This window comes from Polistes dominula, unplaced genomic scaffold (genome assembly GCF_049000335.1).
Source record: "Polistes dominula isolate Pdom_NZ unplaced genomic scaffold, Pdom_raw_medaka contig_28, whole genome shotgun sequence".
NCBI classification, from domain to species: Eukaryota; Metazoa; Arthropoda; class Insecta; order Hymenoptera; family Vespidae; genus Polistes; species Polistes dominula.
This window is the reverse complement of record NW_028300879.1, coordinates 1898652-1923663: the sequence shown is the minus strand read 5'-3', so window position 1 is coordinate 1923663 and position 25012 is coordinate 1898652. Positions and strand designations below refer to the sequence as shown.

Genomic DNA, 25012 nt, shown 5'->3' with positions numbered 1-25012 from the left:
AATATAATTTAAATATATATATTTATATTTATAATTACATATAAAATTAAAATTACATATATAATACTATAATAAATAACTATTTAATATAATTATTACTATATGTAATATATTTATATAATTATTATATTATACATAATATATTATATTATATATTATATGATATAATATACAAGAGAAAAATAGCTTGAAAATAAGAAATTTTCTTTTCTTTATATATATATATATATTACTCTTTTTCGTGTTAAAGAACATTATCCCTAAAATTGTTCAGTGTTTCATAAAAATTGAAAAAAAAAGATATATTTGTAGAATAATAACTTTAAATGACTTCAACATTATACTTACATATATATATATATATGAATACATACTCTTATATATTATAAATTGTGTTATCATGGAATTCTGCTTGAATGATCACGACAATCGACAATACCCCTTTATTGAATTCTTCGAGAAGGTAAAAAGGAGATATAGAAAGATATTTTCTGTAAAATAGTCTAGTTTAAAGGGGAAAAAAATAAGGGAACTGTGTGAGAGAGTTCTTTTATAATAGTGAACAGATTATAAGACTCCCTCTTATCGGTTATCGTTGTTGGTGTACGACAAAGAACGTGTGAGGAAAGGAAGAAGAAAAGAAAGAGATAAAGATAAAGTGTGAGATAGAAAATAAAGGAAGGAATAAGGGATAGTTCAGTGGTCCAGGTATAGTTCGTTAGCGGTTCGCAAGAGTATCCGCGTAATTTCCCTTCCTAATCCCTTAAACTCAATCGCCAATGAATACTAAATACACTCAATTAAAACTCCACGGCAGTGAAACTTTGGAGATTGGTTGAAAGTGACTCACCGTTCTCGTTCTCGTTGACTACGACGTTCTCTCTATCCTCAGAATTAAGGAGATCGTCTGAAACAGATGAAGATTATCACTATTAGAAAACAATCTTTTTTATATTACTCTCTCTCTCTCTCTCTCTCTCTCTCTCTCTCTCTCTCTCTCTTTCTATCTCTGCAAGTTATAACTTCATTCCCTATAACGAAATAAAATTCCTTATATTTAATAATCTTTTTGATTTCTTATTAATTTAACGAATTATTTTTACAAATGATACTTTGTTTTACTAACTTTATCTATTATCATTCTAAAATAACAAACATATCCAATTATCCCAGTATTTTTTATTATTTATTTTTACATATAAACTACGTTGCACACGTATAAATTTAAAATAATAAATTAACAAAGTATAATATTCATGTAGGTTTAATTTTATTTCATTTAATTTTATTTCTTCGATTTTTCGAAAAGAAATAAAAATATATCTATATATATATAGTAGTATATAATATAAATTTTATTTATAATTTATATAATAATTTAATTTAATATAATTTAATAATAATAAGTAATTTTATTTTATATATATATATATATATATATATATTTATTTATGTATTTATTTAATATAATATATTTATATATATTATAATTTAATTTCATAATTTTCATTTAATATATATAATTTAATTTATATAAATATTTAATAAATAATATATATATATATACTATATATAAAATTATCACTCCCTAAAATATACTCCCCAAAAAAGGAAACTTACGTTTACGTTTACGTTTTGACATAAAAATATTAAAAACAAAACAAGAAACATGTTCTGTCACATTAGGTGCAATTAATTTCATAGAAATGTCAGCCACCGAAAGACATTTTTATTATGCAAATATCAAAGAATGAATTGGCTGGTTAATGCAGGAAGTAAATTTTATGCGCCATCAACGTGGATCCTAAATAAATATCAGGATATCCGAAAGTACCTGCCGTAGGATACTCCACGTAATCTTCTACCTCTCGTTCCTTGCTAGGCTACGTAACACACATCGACATACACACATACACACACACACACACATGTATATATTGTATTTGCTGTTAATATTTGCGCGCGTTTCTCTCTGTACTCGTATAGAAGTATATATGTGTATATTAACGTACGCGTTCGTGCAACTCTTCGTTACAATCAACGTGCCCTGACGCTTTAACCACATCTCGTGACGAGAGTGGCTAATAACGTGACATCAACGACCATCCAACGAAAGTTTTCAGTCCCAGCTTTAAGGGTTTCAATGTTGCAATCTTTCTGTCACGTTTTTCGCAATACAAAATTTTGCATTCGTTTTCAACATTTAAATATTTAACGTTAAATTTGTTTTTTTGATCATTTAGAATATTTCATTATGCATACTTGCAGATATAAAACATTGTCTATCATTTTTTTGTAATTTTCTTCTTTTAAATGCAAAATTTCCGATAGTTCATATAAAATACGTTATTAACAATGTTTCATGTAAAATATTTGAATAAAAGGATATATTGAAGATGAAAAATTATTGTAAAAATTAGAATCGAAATTGTATTGAAAGATACGAGTTTCGTTATGGGTTGAGATTTTACGTATTACACGTGTAGGGTTGAAAATAAGAAAAATATTTGAAAAATAAACGAGCATAGTTATTTTTTTAATTTTATCAATAATTCATTATTAAATTCTATGTTTACCTTGTAGATGAGAATTTTTAAATAAAAATCCCACAAAAATGTGAGAGAGAAAAAAAAAAAAAGAGAAATATCTTATCTATTAATGTATACTTTGTATAAGATAGTTGAGACTGAATAAATTTAAAGTCAAATTTAACGATCAATAAAGCGTTAGCTCAATGACCTAATTATTAAGTTATTGACCAAGAAGTTATATTACGAGTTACATAGTACTGCTGTGTAAAACGTTCAGTACCTATCCTTATTTGATCATCTTGGGATCCATAATTTGTACACTCCCAAGCGTTCTATCATATAATTAGATCATCAAAAAGATATCAAACGTTGACATAATTCGACTTCGAATCAGTCTTAACTTCCTATTAAATGTCATATCCCCAAGTACGTACATTTTATTTAAAAAAAAAAAACATCTTGTTTTAATAAAATAAAAATTTAAAAAAACTATTTCTCTATATTTATGATTAAATTTTTTTTAATAGGGATACTATAATATAAATATAAATATAAATATAAATATAAATATAATATAAAATAAATATAATATAAAATATATATACAATATAAAATATATAAAATATAATATAAAATATATAAAAAAATAATATAATATAAAATATATAAAATATAAAAAAAATATAATATAAAATATATAAAAAAATAATATAATATAAAATATATAAAATATATATAATATATAGTTATCACATCTCGTTGTAATTTTATCGAAAAACTTGAACCTTCTCACCTTTCTCACTTTCCATTTACTTACTTCCCCCTTTATATTATCTTTTTTTTTTTTTTTTTTGAAAAAGAAAGGTCTCATAGAAGTATTGGAAAAAATTATCAGTAGAAAATTCAGCATGCATCTGAATCGGTCCCAAAGCTTTCCTTAGGGCCTTGCCGAGGCAGCAATTCCTTGAAGGTACGACATTACGATATTCCGCCATGCTATGAAAGTAAGAACTGATTGGATTCCGTGAAGAAGGGAAAACCTTTTTCATATATAAACGAACGAGCCCAAAGAAATTGTGAAGGGTTCGAAGGATCACCAAGGGTATCCCGAATCTTTCATAAACGTTTTCCTATCCCTCTCAAAACCAACACTCACTCTGTTAGCTTTCGACTTTCCTCATCTCTCATGAAAAAAAAAAAAAAGGGAAAGTCTTAAACGCTTTCCCACTTTTCTAACATCATCAGATATCTGCGTTTACTAAAATAAATATCACTGTATATTACGATCATAAAATGTAAATATATATATATAATATCACTTATAACTTATATATAACGTTAACTTAGTTTAATGATCTTTTATTTTACTTTCTTTCGTGTTTAACATTAAACCTACCACGCGTGATCAAATAAACGATGATAAATAAATTATATATATATATATTTATATATAATAATATGTATATTATTATATATAAAATAATCTATGTATATTATTTATTTCTAAATAAAAGAAAATATTTTTGTCGGTATCTAATTGGCTTCAATATTATTCTAGATTAAAATAAAATAATATATATAATATATTATATATATAATAATATATTATAATTAAATAAATATATTTAATTTCACAAAAAAATTAATAAAAAAATTGTCGTTATAAGAAGAATATATAAAAGTAAATACTTTTTTTTTTTATTTTACTTCATTTTATCACTCTCCTTTTCATTGAAATATTTTCTTTTAAAAAAAATATTATTTTTATTAATACGAGGAATATTTTTATATTGATTTTTATTATTAAATAATTTACTGAATATATAAATTTTATTCAACGATAGAAATCAATCGACACAAGTTTCTTATAATGTCATAGACTACTCACAATTATTACTATCATAAACATTATTATTTTTGTCAAAGAAGAAATCGTCATTTTCAAAGCTATTTTATCTTGACTATTTTCAAAATTGTCCTTTCAAGTTAGCAGACAATTATGATCGGTCTTTTTCATACTAAAAACAGTACAACTATTCAAGATCGGTAGTTAACTCGTTCTTTCCTTGTAGAACAACTTGAAAAAGTCCATTCAAAAACACTTGGATGTTCGTGTCGTTACTAGGTTGTTACTGAGAAAAAGAGATAGAAAAAGAGAAGAGTGAGAGTAACAAAAGTAGTTACCCCGTTGCCATCCTGAGTAAAGTTAAATTCGATTCTTTGGAGAGAAAACTTAAATCGCGTACGTACCTTTACGGTAAAAGAAGGAAACAAGATTGTTCGGATCGGACGGATCCGAAGGAAGGAACAAGATTGGACGGATTGTTCCTTTGCGAACTTAAATAGATAGCTAAATTATTTAATTGTAAGAATAAGTTCAAGAAGATTTGCAGTTCATGTTTTTTAAAGACCTTCTCAAAGATATCTGTGTTTTTTTCTTTTTTATTTCTTTTTAACACGTTCCGTGCCAAGCCCTTTTGTATCTGACTTGTCATTCAGGAGGCCATTTAATTTTCCTTTAATAAAATTAATCATTACACGTAATTATTAATTTTTCGTAAATATAACAATTAAACAAATTTATATACTTTGTTCTAAACTGCATTTTGTATAATGCATCAATATTTTAATGCAGGAATATTTTTTTGTACAGAATTAAATTTGTTATAAACATCATATGTTTAAATAAATATGTCTAATGGTAAGTGTACCACCGATGGTACACGTGACACGGAACGTATTGACGATATTATTTGTAACTAATGAACCAATCGATGACTGTGTTCTATTTTTTCTTTTCTTCATAGCAAACATAGATATTACTTTCTACGAAAACGAAAATGCTTAAGCATTTTCCGATAATCTCGATTTATGTAAAAATTGGCAGATTATTAACAAAGTTAGCAAACCGGAAGAAGGATTCTAACGTTCAACCTGTCAAGCTGTCCTTACCAGAGAACGAATTCGTTTAATAAACTATAGAGCAGAAGAGAGGTTGTTAGAAGCTGTTTGTATTAAACTAAAAGTTAGATACACTCGATCAACTTTATCAACAACAACAACAACAACTTGTATTGAAACTCTGATTATTATAAATGCATACTCGTAGCTTCTTCATTTCTAAACGTTAGAAAATTAATAGATCATTTTCCAGATAAATTTCTATTTTCATCAATCGATTTTGATAGAACAATTTTCGACTAAGGTAACACATTTTAAGCGTTTAACGTTTAATACTAAAACTTTGATTGTATTCTAACATAATTATCCTCTTGTTCTGATAAATAATAGAACAAAAAATGCATCTGTAAAATTTGATGAAAGTGAACTGTTAATTACAACAGGAGTGCAAGGTCTTGCAATCACGAATGAATATTATTTTTGAATATTATATTTATATTATTTTTGAATTTGATAATTGAGAATTGAGAAATGAATTGAAGGATTAAACGGCATCTTTATTGCATCATCTTTAATTGCAAATATCTAAAAAATTATTGAGTAGTTGCCATTGTATAATCATATATATTCGTGAACAAGGAAGCCAAATCTATTTTCTTAGAAAATTGGAACAAAATTCGTGAGGGTAAGACTTTGCTCTACCCTTGTTAGGTTTCCTAGAATGGCAATTAAAATAAATGGTTTATATAATAAATATAATATATATATATGTTTTATTTATATATTTATAATTTATAAACATTTCTCAAAATCAGAATGAACTTTTCCATATGTGTATTGAGTTGCCTATAAAAAAAAAAACTGATACCAACTTTAATAAAATATTGAATAAAATCATTTATTTCAATTAAAAATATGAATCCCAAATATTGATTTATAAAATGGCACGTATTTTCTGGACTAAGAATAAAAATGTATAAGTAAGACATCACATATATAATAATACTAATACTATATTACATAAAAATACTATATTCATAAATCTTGAAATAATGAATTTTGTGTAACGAGCAAAATAACAAAGTTTCGAGTTATTAAATAAAACGATTTAATCGTCTAAGACTCATAATTAAATCACTTCAGAGAATATTTTAATCTGAAAATACTCTGCAAGCCAATGCCCAATATAATAATATGCTTATCATATTACATTTCTGCATGGAAGTCTCGACAAGTTGGTCCGTTGAATTTTTATCCCATTTTAAAATCATAAAAGGTAAAAAAAAAAATATAAAAATAAAAGTAATGTAGAACGAACAAGGCAAAGGGGAAACTACGATACGACATGCCGTATGTAAGTACACATAAGTACATATTTTCCCTATACATGTACTTCTTTTTCTCATTAAATGCCGACACACGACTTCGTCCTTCGTCCCCGTCATTCAAGTTTTCTGTTCCTTTTACTTTTTTTTTCTTTTTTCTTCTTCTTTTCTCTCGTTGCTATTTATATTTTCTTTTCATTTAACATTTAACCCAGTATTTTGTCATATTCTCATATCCTCGTCCTCGATGTCTACTTAATCTCAACTCCTTTGTCCATATTGTGTTGGTTTACCACAATGTGATAGAAAAAGAACATGAACAAGAGAAATAATAGGAAAATCATATTTAAAATAGTCACTACGAAGCGACATACATAAATAATATATTAAATATTGTCAAATATTGGACGTGATGCAAAACCGAGTCAATCCATTTTGTTTGTCAATGCTGAATGAGGAGACATTAATTATTGACAAAATTTCTAATGTTACTTCTAACTGTAATAAAACTTACTATAATGTTCATTTTTCATCAAATGAAAATATAATCAATCATAAAATGTAGACTTTAAATTTGAGATAAGTAGCAAATACTTTTTTTTTTTTTAAGATACCTCTCGTTAATCAACGCTATCCTCATCTCAATCAATTTTTCATCTGTGTGTTCCTCAATGAGATCAAAAACCTTTTAAATTTTTTATCTTTTCGTTCAAATAGAAAGTATTTCAATAAAAAGACATTTTAAAACGATAGACACCTACCTCTCTATCATTTATCTGCTTTTTATCAAACAAAGTAACGATGATTGGCAAAGAAATCAGATATTCGTATTATCTTGATCAGAAATCATATATTCAATCATTCTTTTTATATTCAGTAAAAATGAATACGTTGTTAAAACTTATTACGTTGATTAGTCGGTACAAAACATTCGTGAAATATCAATTACGAAAGTATAAAAAAAAAAAAAAAAAAAAACAAGAAATTAAATTTCAACCTAATAAACTATACGACATTTATTTTTGTTTAATCATACGTCGCAAAAAAAAAAAGAAAAAAAAATACTCGCAAATTCTAAACACTTTTTACCTGATAAACGTAGCCCGAAAAAGAAGAAGAAAAAAATACTGACCGTGTGAAATCAAAAAAATTAAATAACTTTTTTCAATAAAAAAAAAAAAAACTAAATGCAATGTAAAAGGGGAGAAAGGGGGAGGGGGTTTAGAAAAAATAAAATAAAATGAACGGCCGAAAAATCGAATGAAACGTTAAAATTAAATTTTTTCTTCTCACTCGTGCACTCTAAAAAAAAAAAAGAAAAAAAAAATTACACATAAAAAAAAAAAAAGGGTAATAAAAGAACGAGGGGTTCTATTTCGATGAAATAGAGTCAACCCTATTCATTCACGATATAAATGTTGTAAAAGCTCTGATAGAAACAAGGAAGGCAATCAAGGCGAGTCGATTCGACGACGGATAGGTTTTTGTACGATATTTATGTGTTCCCTACCGTAGGCAATTTTCGCAGCCAAATTGAGCTTGCACTCGTGCCGAGTCCTGTAGTCATATGGTCGCGGTTCACCCGGACACCAGGGCACGGATGGTCCGCAAACGCATTTCCCGCTCGCAACCGCATTTCCGCTTTCATCAGAGGTTCCATCGTCAACCAGGTTGCAACCAGGACCTGACATTATTGGTCCGTTTGGACAATGCCTTCGCCATCTTCCTGGTATCTCTGAAGAACACAAAAAAAAAAAAGATAAAATAAATAAATTACATGTATATTTTTTCTTAATCTGTTAACTGGGTAAAACGTATAAATACGTCAAACGTATTGGTTTAAAGGTAAAGGTACAAATATGTATACATTATATATATAGTCTTTTTATTTATTTTAAGCATAAATTATATAATAAATAATAAATAAATAATTATATTAAAATAGTTGCGTAATTAAAAAGGGGATTCCCCCATTAACAGGTTAATATAATACTCGATTTTTAGGATATTCATTTAAAATTAATTAAAATTAGATATAATTATTTTAATATCTTATATGCGTTTGTTAATTCATGTTATTTATTAATAATAATAATAATAATAATAATAACACTAAATTATATATAGAAATATGTAAGTTGAGTAAAAAATGTACAATTGTGTCTTTTTTTTCGATCTTATTCAGAAATAATGTTAAAAGATTTAACACATAATTTGATCTTGTAGATTGTTTTTTTTTTCTTTGAAGTAGCTTTCAACTCTCTTAAAATGGTTCTTATTAAAGTGTTCCTATATTTATGATATTCTATCTCACTTGGTAGGTAAAAATACAAATTCTTTCAGTCGAATGTAGTAAAGGCAATTGCATCCGATCTTGATTCGTTTTCCCTCTCTCTCTCTCATATTCGATATATATTGACAATTTATGACAATTATCGTTCGTGCATTCGACACTATTGTCACCAATACAAGTATCATTCTCTATAAAAGAATCGATATAAAAGAACGTGCATGGCCTTCAAGCGAGATAAAAGTGAAACTCGTATTATCATGTAGTAAATATAATCAATTGATTTATTATATATATATATAGTCAGTATCCCTTAAAATTATATTAGGTTATTAACTATGAAATGTCTGATTACTCGTATTATATTCACATCAAAATCAGACATTTCATATTTAATGACCTAATACATCGTTATATTTACTAGATTTTTATTTGAAAACTGGCCACCTTAATCACAACTTCTAATGGCTACCAAAAATAAATATAGTTTTAGTGTGCACAGTATAATATTAATTAAAGGATAAGATTAATAATATTTAATTATTTTAAATTGTAATTTAATTATTTTAATAATTTTTTTTTTAATTAATATTAAGTAAAGGATAAGATTAAAATCTAATTAAAAGATAAATAAATACTTTTTTTAATATATACTACGAAAATAATAAAATTAGCTTTTAGTAAGAAAAAAAAAAAATAAAAATAAAAGTAAATTGAAAGATTTCATTTTTCTTCGATTAATTAAAAATCATTTAAGGTATATCAAACATTGTGAATTCTATTTCACTCTTTCTCTTATGTCATTTCATCCAATTTTGTGATTATCATTGACAAAAAAAAAAAAGAAATTTCACTTTAAACAAATTTAACGAGAACAATTTGTAATAAAAAAATACAACAAAATATAGAGAAATCAAATGCCAATGTAAATTATCATCATTAAATTCCAATATCAATTTGAACCGAATTTGAAATATGATGAACGTCAAAACGAGGAGTAGGTATCTCAAAATCAGCAACAGCTAGTTTTGTCGTATAACTCGTATCGTCGTATTTGCAATTTCATTTATATTTATATTTATTTGTTCAGTTTATTTTTTATAGCCTACGTCCGTCTCCATGAATAATTGTAAACGTGCTTACACGATTGGAAATTTGGAAGGACCACTACATCTCCTCTTCCTCCTCCTCCTCCTCCTCCTCCTCCCCCTCTTTCTCCTCCTCCTCTTGAAAACGATGCACCCACCACACGTCATGATCGATACGTTCGTAACTCACGACTTTCATTATTCATTCTGCTATAACGATCTAAAGTGAATTATTTATACCTAGGCGAGCAATGTCAGTGGACTTTTATTCGACCACTTACAAAATATCCACGTACGTTTCATTCGATTTATAATGAAATTTTTTTTCTTTCCAATCTTTGTATTAAAAATACAAAAAAAAAAAAAAAATAGAAAAAAGAAAAAAAAAGTCAGAATACAGACAATAGAACAATTGAATTTTATTCTACGACCTATCTAATTAAATAGAATTGCTTAAAAGTCAAATGACCGAACTAACGAATTTGTATTTTGTTAAAATCAAATCTGAAAATTGAACGAATTCGATTGTACGTTTGAAATCTTGTTCTCTTCTCTTTTTTTTTTCTTTTTTTCTTTTTCTTTATTGGTCGAAATATAAATTGACCAATGTAAAATTCGAATAAATTTGTTTATTCATTCCTATTTTTTATTATTTTTTTTTTTTATATAATATTACTACTCTTATAAAAATAACAATTAAATAATTTAAATAACAATGTTAAACATAAAAGTTTACAAATTATTTTAATAATTAATAATATTTTAATATTATCATTCAATTAACTTAAAATTTGATTTATCTATTCGCATAAATTTGTTTACTTGAAACAATCATTTAGAATTAAAAACTAGACATTTATTTTGATTATTAGATCATTCAACAAAAAAAAAAAAAACAAAAAAAAAAATGATATTTTGATATATAATTTGATTTTAGATTAATCTGTTATAATTACCAATCATCTTTTCATATTTATGTTATAAATGAATCATATATTAATAATAGAATTTGTTGTTTAATAGTATTCGTTAATTAAATGAATCACATAATATTCAAGGTATTTCAAATCTATTAATTCATACCTACTGATTAGCGTATTTCGAAATTAATTATCATACTTAACCTTTTCATTATATTCTATATCAACTCAATTAGAGATTCTTTCAAAGAACAATATCATCGAGTATCAATATAATGAACATCAAAAGCATTTAAATTTCAATAAAGGATGTTCGATGTACGATAAATTAAACCAGGTATTCAAATATTTCCAAAAGAAATAAATCATTTCAAATAATTGTCAATTGATATTAGATAATACATTCGTATGATTGTTTATAATTGATTTACGAAAAATTATTTTATAATCATATCAAATTTACAATGACAAAGATTCACTTTAAAATAATAACTAGCATTAGAAATTACTAATATATTCTGAATGTCTGTTTGCTTTATGTCAACGAAATGTGTAGAACGCGTGTCGTACGCAGAACAATATGCTCATGGTCGCAACATAATCGGTTTCGATTTTCCCAAGGGAAAATGATGGTTGTTATCTAGTAAGAGACACCATATATATATATATAGTTAAATTCAAATTTAATTGTGTATCTACAAGAAACTAACGTTTCTGTTACCCTAAGGCTACCAATCAAAACCCTTTAGATTTACATTAATAAGAAAATATCCAACTTCTTAACCATTCATCGTACAAACATTTTAACTCATCTAACTCATATATCCATATATATATTTAAGACGATAATTATGACAGTGAATTAATTATAAGTGAAAAAAAAAATTGATATTACGATTCATATAACATTACAATTACTCATATTATAAAATAATATGAAATTTATAATTAATTTTTGATTAAAATAATAAATCATAAAGTATACATTCTATTTGTTATAATATAAATTGTTATATATTATATATAAAATAAATAAATATATTTATTAAAGTATATATAGTCTATAGTTATAATATTACATATATAATATTAAATATAAAAAATAGTATATTATAATAATAGAGTTCTATTTAATAGTTTCTTTTTTTTTTTATTGACGTAATAATTATTGACTATCATAATGACATTAAATATGTCTTCGTATTTTCTTATTATTTATTAAATGAAATTATGAACGTATTAATAATTTGGTCTATCTACTACATGATTTAACTTTCATTACACTAGGATTATCTCTAATAACCGAGCTGGTTAATCGTGGTAATGGAGTTAGCCATAGGAGAACGCTCGAAGCTGATAGAATATAAGGAGGTCAATGCACATAATTAACCAAGTTAGTTAATCAAGATCGAAGGTACCCTACCGATCGCCGATAATACCGAACCGATACTAATTGTAAGTTCAATAATCCACGTAGCAGAGCAAAAGAGCAAACCGTAAAATCGAGTTTGCCGATCGGTTTGATGATCGTTTCTCCAATACGCAAGGATAGCCTAAATGCGAATTCATTTCGACTTAATGGCCTGAACGTGAACCGGTTAATTGATCCAACTCGTCCATGCATCGAGATATCCTCGTATCGATCTACGAATGGAATTCGATTAAGAAAATTTCACGAAGTTGATACTACCTCGTACAACTAAAAACATGATAAAGATCATAAAGATACGAGTAGCAACGAATAAATATCAATTTTACATTAGTTTAATCGTTCTGATATTTTTTTTTTATTACAACAACCAAGAAACTTGCAATAATGTGTCGTTTTTTTTTGAATGGCATTTCAATAACCATTAATATAGATCTAATCGAACAAACCGATCTACAAAAACTCGGATCTAACGATGAAACATCAAAATAGTATCCAATTACAATCGATATATTTATTTTATGTGGTAGTATGATTACGTAAGAGTCATTTAGAGAAGAGATTATAGATGTAAGACTAAATGGAAAGAATGAATTAATAATAAGATAACTTATAATGGTATAATTGTGATTGGAAAATTATAAACTAAAGTTACATTCCTAACTACAAAACATAGATAAACGTGTTATAGTTATTTTCGAAATATCATATTGAATCGTTTTTACACTTTTTTATGTAGTACCGTTATAAACGAATTTAATATACATAGCTTTCATCGAGGGTTAGCTATAAAAGCATGATAATGTTCGTTTGTAATAAAAATAAAAAAAAATAAAGAGAGAGAGAGAGAAGAAAGGCCAATAAAATGAAATTTTTTGACGATTTCAATAACGCGAATAAATAGATAAGGGGTAATGGAAGAAGAGAAGGAGAGGGGTGTGCTTAGATAGCTAACATCTAACGCGAATTCATTTGAGGTTAATGGTCCGTACGAAAACTGGCGAGCAATTGGCCGCGACCAACAACGTCGGAACACACATTTCCGCTTTTACGTGCGTTCCATCGATGATCTTTCCGGAGAATCGTGCAATGCGAATTTGGAGAATGCGCAGAATGTATAGGCGAATTATTGTATGCTTCGATTCTGTTTGATTATAACTTAATCGCACGTATTTTGTGCGATTTTAGTAAAATGCAAGGTTTTTTTTTTGACCATACAGATAACAAATAGAAAATAATTCATTGGTAATACCATAAATACTTGAAGATCTATGTTAAATAAATACATGAAGAATATTTGTTCTGATTATTAGATTGATGAACAAAGTTATCTTTTTTTGAATTTTATTTTTTTCATGTAAATAATTGCAATATAATAAATCGTTAAATTAACTAAAATGTTTTGTAGGAACAGAATAATTTATTATTACCGAAATTCTAATAATAAATTATATTTAATAATTAAAGTTTTTCTTTCTGTAAAAATATAATTTAATTTATTAATATAAACATTATATATTATTTTACTAATATGACTAATATAAAATAAAATAATATTTTTTTTATTAATATTAACAAATAATAATTAATTACAATTTAATATTATTTATATCCCTTTAAGAAAATTTAAATTTCATTTCTTAAAGTCGTAAGACAATATCTTAAAACACAAACAACCTTTATGAAGCATATTTTAATAATAATAATATTAAATAATATTGATAACATATTATTTATAAGATATTTCTCTAACATCGTCAATAGCCGAATGATAACGAGATAAACGTCGATCGAGCATTGAACCAACCCGATTGCCTCCGGCAGCCAACCCGGCCAGGGGGTTGCAACCCCCTGAACACCAGTGAAAAGGCGAACCTTTTTCATATTATTGACTACCGACGAGGTCAGCTGACTATTCTTTTGTGACTTTCTATCTACTGGCAGATTTCAATCCAAAAAATTTCCTTTTGATTCTATAATGATGAAGATGATGATGATTATTATTATTATTATTATTATTATTCACGTATTGTCATTATTTTTGTGCTATTCATTTAACCCTTTGACTACTGTTGACGTCTATTGACGTCCGAAACATGTTTAATGTAATAAATTTCAGTATTTTGAATATTTTAATATACTTTCTCAGAAATGCATGTTTAACGAAAAATCTCGTCATACCTAGTGGACGTCGCGAATGAATTCGTACCGTACTAGTACGGCCAGTGCGTACCAAAGTCTTCCTTAGTCAAAGGATTAATAATACACTTTTTTGTAATACATATTAAAAAAGAAAAATGTCATTTCGTATAAATTCTCTCTCAAAAATGTCTCTTACAAATTTCATATAAAGTTTATTATATGAAATTTGTAATTTTTTGTCCCATTTTCAAATGAATCGAACAATCTTGTACGAAATAAATGTTCCAGGTGAAATTTTAAAGGTATCAATTTTGTTAATAATTTTTCTTTTTTTTTTTTTTGTTTCTTTCACAAAAATGGTTAAAACAAATATGAACGATACTTTAAAGGTATACGAAGTAATCAGTTAGAAATTTTATACACAATAACCTTTGTTAAAATAAACGAACTGTATATTATATAAATTTAGTTTAAATTTATTTCAAGCAACAATTCGTGGTTACAGTGGAATATAATGGTTATAGATATGCAAAAACACTCGCACATATTTATAAAAACCAAAACAAAAAACCCTCACGAGAACTTTTACGAAAAACTTCAAAGGATATTGATAAATCCTGTTTTGATGAAACAAAAAAAAATAATAACGATCAAAGACCTTTCATTATACTGATTACTTTTAGGACACTTTTGTGGTTGACAAAAAACAAACAAAACACCATTAGAAATTATTGTTCAGGATGCAATAATATTTAAGATGATGATGATGATGATGATGATGATGTACACCAGTGTGTTTGTGGCTTCTTCTCTGTTGTGTATTTTTAATTAGACCCAATGAAATGAAAAGACTCACAATTACGTGAAGTTAATGAAATTATAAAACGTAACGACACGACATGATTATTTTCAAATGTTATTATATTAGTAAGTTTCGTAATAATCAACAAACGTGTTTATCAGAGAGTGTTTCACTTTCTGAAGAAAACCTCCTTTTCTCGAAGATGGTAAAACAGAGAATGGGGATAAGAGGGTGACTCAATATAGACAAGGAGGTAACAGCAAGCTCTCTCGAAATTTTCATCCACGATCGCATTTGCATCCTTAATGTAAACAGAAATTGCGCGAAACTAGAGAAAAATAGAAGACAGAGAAGTTCGAACAATTTTCTTCATTTCTTTTTTGTTCAAACCCTCCGCCATATCTACTGGGATGCAATTAAGTAAACTGAAAAGTTCAACATGAACGTGTTTCTTTCTGCTTAATATAAAAAAAGAAAAAAACATCGCATATATATAGAAGTCATGTTCGATTTTGATTGATCATAAATTTGCTTTAATTTTTATTCAACAAATAAATGAATAATAAGTACTAACGTAATCTGAATTTTCGTTGATTATCAAACTTTGTTTGTTTGTTTGTTTAATCGACAAAAAATAATATTATTCTTTCTCATGTTCTTTCTATGTCGAATTCGTATTATATATATATATATATTGTTTTTTTTTGTTCACGTACCAGAGTAAATTCGTTCTTTTTTTTTTCATCCCCCGATTCCAAGGGGAAGCGAAAGAAAAGCGAATAAAACGTAAAATTAATGAAGTTCGACCTAGTTTCACCTTCCAATCTTCCTTTAAACTCCTAAGAGTCCTGTGTTTAATGGCCGCGAAAGAACTCATCTGTGAAAGGGTATTAGGAACGATTAATTATTCCTAGAAAAGCGATGTATTTTTTAAGTCTCTTGCTAGTATTTGTCTCGATCAATCAAATCATTTAGAAATAATTTTGTATAAACCAAATGAACGTAATCCATATTTAATAATTATAGCTGATTTTATCTCGATGAACAAATCGAGTACAAGCTTGAACATACATTTCATGTCTTTGGAGACTATGAATTGTAATAAAACATTCAAAAGACAAATCTATATCCCAACCCAACGAATAATCCCAATTCTGGGATTATAACGTTTAAGTCAAATAACAGGCAACAACTGACAATTAACGATCTAGAGTCATCGGTGACAATGTTGTTACATTTTCTATTCACCCATTTGCGTAAACGTGTTTCCGTTATGGAGTCGTTAAAGTTCCATCCCAGAAAAAGCCAATACTATTTTAACAAGCGTCTCGTAAAAGAGAATGAACATTGCTGGACATTTTTGGTATTTATTATTTATCATTTCTGATAAAAGATTTAACAGTGTTAATGTAAAATGTTGAAACATTTAAAAATCAAAATCATTTCTTTTTTTATATCTTCTCATTTAATATTAATCGATGGAAAAAAAAAAAACAAAAAAAATCAAAAATATATTTTACATGATGAATATCTATCTCGCAATATAATAGTAATAAAAAGAAAAAAGATATTTCAACGAATTCGATGATATAAATCCAACATGATGGTGTTCGTTCCTCTTGCACATTACTCGAAATATGCACAAGAGAAATATTAGATAAAAAGTTTAAAGGCCATTGGATCGTATGATGGGATAGGTATTGTGTATAGTGGCCATCTCGTTCCCATGACATCACCCCATTAAATTTTTATTTATGAGATAAACTAAAATATGTAGTTTATCAGGAAAAACCAACCACACCTGGAAATATGAAACAAAGAATTCTACCTACGTGTCAATCGATAAAATTACGAGACATAGGAAATGTGCATACAAAATTAATTTACAATTTCTAAATATGTATTAAAAACTAGCGATCATTATTTTGAACATCTATGTAATCTATGTAATTAGTTTAAATTATTTAAAGTAAGTAGTTTTTACATTGGATTTAATTAATATGACTCAATATGTTTTAAATATCTTTAAATGTAATAAAAATCAAAACAACAACTCATAGTTGAATATTAACATAATATTAGGTTGACAATTGAATCATTGCTGATTTGAAAAATCCACAATCATTTACTTGCCAATCTTATATAGATACCCATCGATATTTCATATAATATCTAGTTATTTCATAAAACAATTAGTCAAAATATATAATCAAATTCTTTTTAATGCTATTTCCCAAATACCTAAAAATTTGATGCAATGTTTGATTATTTCTTAAATTAATAAAATTACACATTTTTTTTTTAATAAATAAATATTTACAATTCACACATTTACAATTTTACCTTGTCATTTATAAATGAACTCATATAAAACTTGGATAACACATCAATAGAAATTTACTCGCAATACTACAAATCGCACCCTATTTCAATCATCTCTTTCTCTCTCTCTCTCTCTTTCTTTCTGTCAATAATATTATGCATATATATATTCACGTTTCGTTTAAACGGAAGTGAAAGGAAAAGAGAAAAATTATTATTGCATCTCTAAAGTCAATGAATAAATATTAATCTATCGGAAAAATTGCATATCTGCTATATCTGGGAATATAATTGACTATAACACGAAACGACGTACAGTAATTTTGAAGTACATACACATATATATACCGTGTGTATATCTTTCACTTGAATTATTTAATATAAATATCATATACACACTCTATAAATATATGTTTCTCTTTTCTTTTCTTATTAATAAATTATACCTGTCTTCTATTACTCTTGTAATTTATTGATTTAATATTTGGCTTTCAAATGTACCTTTCACACAATCCTTTGAATTAATTTTAATAAAATAATATAATATATTGTTCATTTACTTTCTCTTTTATTTATTCTTTTTCTGTATTACATACACATCATATAAAAATACAATATGAAAAAGTAAGATTTGTAAAACATAGTACTTCTCTCTTATGTTGTCAAATTCAAGTATAAACAAGTTTACCTTAATTCATATTTTCCCTGAATAAAAAAGGAAGAGAAGGAGAGAAAGAGAGAAAGAGAGAGAGAGAGAGAGAGAGATAAAGAGATACAGGTTTCCCTCTGAAATTGCTGCGTTATACCCTAATTAACCGCATGAAATTGAAACACCATGTGTACGTCGTTACCAAAGAGCTTCGTGCCATCGCAAAATCATCATTATACCCTAACTACCCGTACTAATCTCCGTCATTAAGCTTACCCATCAATCTTCTCCATTGTTGCGATTCCTCTGATTTGTTTCCCGTTCAACTGGAACGACAAATTCGCGTTTAGACGACACGACGCATCTCACTCAAACAATTTTGACATCATTTCCATTGTAATTCTCGATGATCATTGATTAACATGACACCTTTTCGAAACGGAGAATTTGTATGGAAATGCGAATGACATTGAAAAATAAGTAGAATATGTGTTACGTGATGCTTTCTATTTGAAATAGATGAGCCGTTTATTTTGAAAGTAGCCTAACTCCATTTATTTTCGAATCGAGATATTGAAGGGGTTGTTTTTTTGGGTAGTTATACTGCTTAAGGGTATCTAAAGGTGTTCAATTTATATTTCTTAGTAAAATAGTGGCAATTATTAATACTATGACGTAAGGTGGATCCACGTTGGTGCCATGCGAGAACTTTTGGGTTAGTGTTGATGGCTTCACGTTGGTGTCATGCAAAAATTATTGGGTAAGCGCAATATATATATATAAAAATATTCCTATATTACAAATTAATAATCATTATCTTTATCTAGATAAAGAAAAAATAATGAACGCTTGGTAGGAAATACGTGGACGTGTATATTTGCCTCATTAATTATATTATAAAAAAAATCAAATTTAATTTGTATTTTTTTTCCGCGTGGTTACTTTTTAATTGAAAAAAAAAAAAAAAAAATCACGTTGGTTGAATACACCTTAAACCATTGTCACTTATCAGTATACAAAACACACGTTTGAATGTGTTAAAATGGGAAGATTTTGATAGTAGATAAACGGTGACACATTTTTAGGAGAAACAAAAAAATCGATAGCATGTACAATAGAATAAAGTAAAAGCCAGTTCTCTCTGTGATATATCATTTCGTTTGAAACAAAGATAACGAAATTTTCCATTTAGCTAGTTTCAAACGCAAATTTTGCAGAAGTTTTCTCGCAAAAATTGACTATCTTCGGGAAAGAAGCTGATATAGATACATTTGAGAAGAAACGACGCAACTTTTCCCGTCTAGCGTTAACTTGTAAGTAACGGCCTCTCATTACAATGGTGCTTAGCTATGCACAGGAGGCTTGCGCTATCGCGCTTTATATTCCGGGCGCAAAATTGACCCGGTCTTGATGGTATCTAGCGTGGTTTAAAACGCCGGGAGAAGTGCTAGAAAATAAAATTACGCTACATTTTGAATTATCTTTCTATGTATATATATATCGGTAATTTTATAAATGAATGAAGATATAAAATATTACATTTTTTTTCTTTTTTTTTTTACTTATAATTTATTTCATCATATAAATAATAATTTCAAATGTAAAAGTAAATTATTAACCAATTAGCTATGATTAACTACGAGTATACTAGTCGTATAGAAATGGCAATATTTTAATATGATTAATATATACTCGTAACGTACGAACAAAAGTGAATTATAATAAAATTTGTTAGTTAAATTGGAATTTGATTAGAAACATTAAATTTTAATATATATTTCAAATATATGGAAATCAAAAAGAAATGAAAATTCGAGTGTTCCAAAATATTGTTAATCATTGAAAAGTTTGTTGTTTTACCTACAGTAAAAATCTCAACTTTAAAAGTAAATTTGAATAGTTTAGAAAAATAAATGAACAAAAATAAATAATAATAAAATATTGAAACAAACATAATTTACGTATTTTTCTAATATTAAAAAGTACAATTCTAATGAGACTTTTTTCTTATAATCATAGTACTCGTTGTTAGTACCTAAATACATATCTAATGTGAGTACGTTTGAATGAAACATATCGTGGAGTGTAACCGCGGTCTTTTTGAAACGAAATTAAAGCTGTACTTGATCTCTCGGTGGAATGCACGGAAGTAAATAGAGTACATGCTTGTACTATTACATGAACACCATCAAATTGTCGAATCAAATCGAGAGTATTAAGAAATTCCCTGGTAACGAACACGACTTCATCCGTAATCACCGCAACTCAGAGAATAGAATGAGAGAGGGTGAGTGAATGGATGAGTGAGAGTGAAAGAGAAATGCAGGAATGCACACGGTAATCACCGGAAGGCCATTATCATCGCTTACTCCTCATACTTTTCCGGAACATGAAATCCTGGAAAGCGTATAAATGCAATCGGACTTAAACACTCATATACACATTATGTATCATACACAAAGAGACACATAGTCATGATGGACACATTCAAAAATTGGACACTTCACTAAGTAAAGATTCGTTGTATATATCAAAGTGAGTTTGCATAAAACTTACACTAGTTTCTCTCTCTCAAACACTCTTTCTAGTTTTTAAATATGTCCTATAGATGCATACGTGCGTAGGTTGTATTGTGTAAAATCGATCGATTGCTCGCATTATTTCATGCAAGCTGTTAAAGCAGCAGCAGTAATAGCAGCAGCAACAGTATTATTAACAACAGTAGTAGCAGCGGTAGTAGACAACCTGTGTTATTATATCGAATCTATGTACGTGTCGATACCAGCCGATTGAGCTTAGTCTCTCTCTCTCTCTCTCTCTCTCTCTCTCTCTCTAGTTGTGTGGATGTATATGAATATGACTGATAATACGTGACATTGTTACACGTGTGAAAACTGTATACCTGACATTCCCTTGTGTGTCATGCATGACATACGCTAGATCCGATAGAAGATATATCTATGTATGTACATATGTGCGAATTGTTACAAGAGAGAACTTCACCAAGAGATGACCCGAATGTGTTCTATCACTGGTCTCGCATGGATTTTAAATTCCACTCATTTTTATTTCTCTGTCTCTCTCTCTCTCTCTCATTTTTACTCTCTGTACTAGTCGTTTTTAGTTTTCCAGTAGTTGTATCTCGCTACGTTTGAAATTTCTTTTTTCTCCCCCTATGATGACGACCAGTAGAGAATAGTATAGAATATTTTATACGCATGTTAGCTACCATAACTTCCAAGTACATTCAGAATTTTCTGTATTTTTTTCGACCAGTTATTTTTAGATTTATTTTTTTTGTTGTTTTTTTTTTTTTTTTTGTTAATAGCTGTATTACATGTACAGCTAGAATTTGAGGCTTTAGAGATATTTTCGAGATTTGTTATAATATCTTTCTATGTACAATGAATCATAGGAATATTCGTAATCGTCTTTACTGTTATTTTTATTTTTTATTTTTACTGATATTTACTTGTAATGCAAACTTTGCAAAAAATTCTATATACAGGAACATCTATTTTAAGATTTTATTATGTTCTCATCTGTTAGATACAATTTTATTTATATTTTGCAATAAAATTTGAAAATGTAATTCCTAAAATATGTTATTGTGTATAAGAATTAGAAAATATTGTATTACAAGAGAAAATATTAGATAGTCTTGGATACGAATAATCCTGTAACTTACTGTATATCATTTGAAATATTAATAATTGTTAACAAAAAAAAAAATATGCCCCTTTTTGTTTTTGTTTTTTTTAAGTTATAATCGTTATACTCAAAAATAATAATATACAGTAATAATCCCACGACTTACGAGTACTCGAAGTTACACGGTTCTTGATTTATCGTAAACATTTTGACTAATCGGACTAATATATTAGGTCATTAAGTATGAAATGTTCGTATTAGAACTAAAAGTAAGTAGAGTAATCGGATGTTTCATACTTATAGAAGATTTAATACAAACAATACACATAGGAATGCGAGTGTGTAAGAATGGAAACTATGTGTGAGATCAGTTGAGCGACAGTTGAACGAGAATATGGAAAGGTTCTAGTGTTAGTTTATTGGAAGGGTATGTGTGTGTGTGTGTGTGTGTGTGTGTGTGTGTGTATGATGAGATATGTACGTGGATCGATAGTTGTAACGAGAATGCAAACTTGTACCTAGATTTACGCGAATTTGACTTAAACGATTTTAGTCTGACTCACCTATACACTATCTTCGATAAATGACTGTATAAATTAGATTTTTTCAATGAAAAATTATCAATATATTTATCTGAATTTTTAAATGACAACAAAACTTAGTCAAAACTCATTTTGAAATCTTACAAATTGTGAATAAATTCTTTTATTAACAAACTTCACAACAAAATTCTCAAAGAATTATAATCTTATTTTTTTGTTATTGTATAAAAGAAAATTCTTATATGAAAGTTCACGATAGGTTGATATTTTAAAGTGAAATGCTTTGAAAAATAAAATCGCAGGAGAAAAAGAAAAAATAAAAGTGAGACAGAATTGGCCATTTCTAGCGGAAAAGTTAAATCCAATAAACCAAGAATGGTCTATTTCGAGAACGGAAATATGCGTTGAAATGTGGAGAATATGAGAAAACGTAATGGTCACAAGTACGAACAAGTTATATATAAATTACATACGTATGTACATGCATATAATATTAAATATATATGTATACTATACACTATAGATATGTTGTAATATTTTTAAATAGACGTTATATTTATTATATATACATATATTTCAAATGTGAACTTATGTGAACGATTATACGAATATATAGAAATGTGCTTTTATGCATAAAAAGCAAGAACCCTAAGAGAACATACTTCACTTTCATGTTTTGTATGTACAGACTTTTTAAGTATTAAGTATTTTTTATTTAATTTAATATAATATAATTTAATATATATATATATACGTCCACTGCTCTGTTATACCACCGCCTACCGCTCCGTTACATCGCCGCCTACCGCTCCGTTACATTTTTTCAAATCACACCCATTCTAAAGAAGTTTTCACTTTAAAAAAAAAAAAAAAAGAAAAGGAAGAAACAAAATTTAAACAGTGAATTTGATCGTTCGTTATATCCGTGGACATTTATTGGATGCCTTCTGGCAATTTCATATAGAGAAAGGAAAAGAGAGAGAGAGAGAGAGAGGGAAAGGTAGAGAACAAACCGTGTTATTTCACTCTTTCGCACGTAACGAATTACCGTACAAAGTGGGCAGTAATTTGCTATCCGATGGCTCGAGGCCACACCACCGCCACCACGATCGCATTTTGTGCGTGACGGTTTAATTAGTTAAACCCAGGCCAACCAACTTACTTTCGTCGATGTCGTAAGGTTATTTTCAAATTGCAAATAACGATTCTGTCGTTGACAGTTTCGCTTTACACATTCCATTAATTAATCTTATCAAAATATTCATATTACATCGAGAAGTATCGATATCTTAGATCCCAAAAATGTCTTCCCTTTTCTTTTTTTTTTTCGATGATATGTTGAACAACATTGTATGAATTTTTTTATTAATACTTAAAATTATAATACATAAATAAATACAATATATACTTTCATCTTTGCTTGCAATCAAAGTTAAAGTTAGATCAAATTTATAACAGTCAAAATCGACGAAATCATTCGAAATCGAATTGTGCGAGTGCGAGAGACTAAGTAAACTAACGTTTCCTAGCTAAATATTTCACGAAGAACGTTCTTTGCTTCTAAAGTAACTGGACCACCTTTTCCGGGAAAATCAAGATATATAAACGTAAAGGATTGGTTCAAGCATTTTCTTTACCTTCTCAATGTCGAGCAACAAATCTTTGAGAATGGTTCTTCTTATCGTGGTATAAACGTGCATTGTATTTCTATGTAATACCAATTTTAAACGACAACAAAAGCAAGTTTATATTACGTATATATATATTTTTTTTTTTCAAAGAAAAATACAATCTCTCTTTCGAAAAGTTATGTATTACGAAAAGATCAAAATGTTAAAAATCGATCGAAGTTATAAATATAACTATAATTCTAATATATAATTATATATTTTATTTATATTATTATATTAGATATTATATTTATATTATATTTATTTATATTATATTATTTAGATTATTTTATTTATTTTCTATATTATAATTATAATTATAATATAATATATATATATATAACGGAAAAACACAAATAAAAAGATGTTTTATAAAATAAGTTATATATATATATATTTATATTTATATTATTATATTAGATATTATATTTATATTATATTTATTTATATTATATTATTTAGATTATTTTATTTATTTTCTATATTATAATTATAATTATAATATAATATATAAAGGAAAAACACAAATAAAAAGATGTTTTATAAAATAAGTAAAAATAATCCATCGTTACATATATATGTATTATATATAAGGTAAAAACAACAGTGTGTAAAACTTAACAAAGAATAAAATATTTGTATAAAAACGATTCGTGAGAAAATATGGTTCAAGTCAATTTTTTCTTTTTTTTTCTGATGATGAACAAGTACGTACAACAGAACATACAATGCAATACCACACGCAAACGC

The 25012-nt window shown here is 27.2% G+C and overlaps 1 protein-coding gene across 7 annotated transcripts in view; it reads right to left on the bottom strand.

Moving 5' to 3' along the window:
- cmpy (crimpy) overlaps window positions 1-25012 on the bottom strand; it is a 327230-nt gene that overhangs the window by 270874 nt on the left and 31344 nt on the right. For all 7 annotated transcript variants that reach the window (XM_089173094.1, XM_089173081.1, XM_015318536.2 and 4 more), the window contains 2 exons: window positions 8268-8492; window positions 851-907 (listed from right to left, as the gene is read on the bottom strand). In XM_089173094.1, coding sequence (XP_089029220.1) covers window positions 851-907; window positions 8268-8492 — 282 coding nt within the window. The remainder of the gene's footprint in view (window positions 1-850; window positions 908-8267; window positions 8493-25012) is intronic.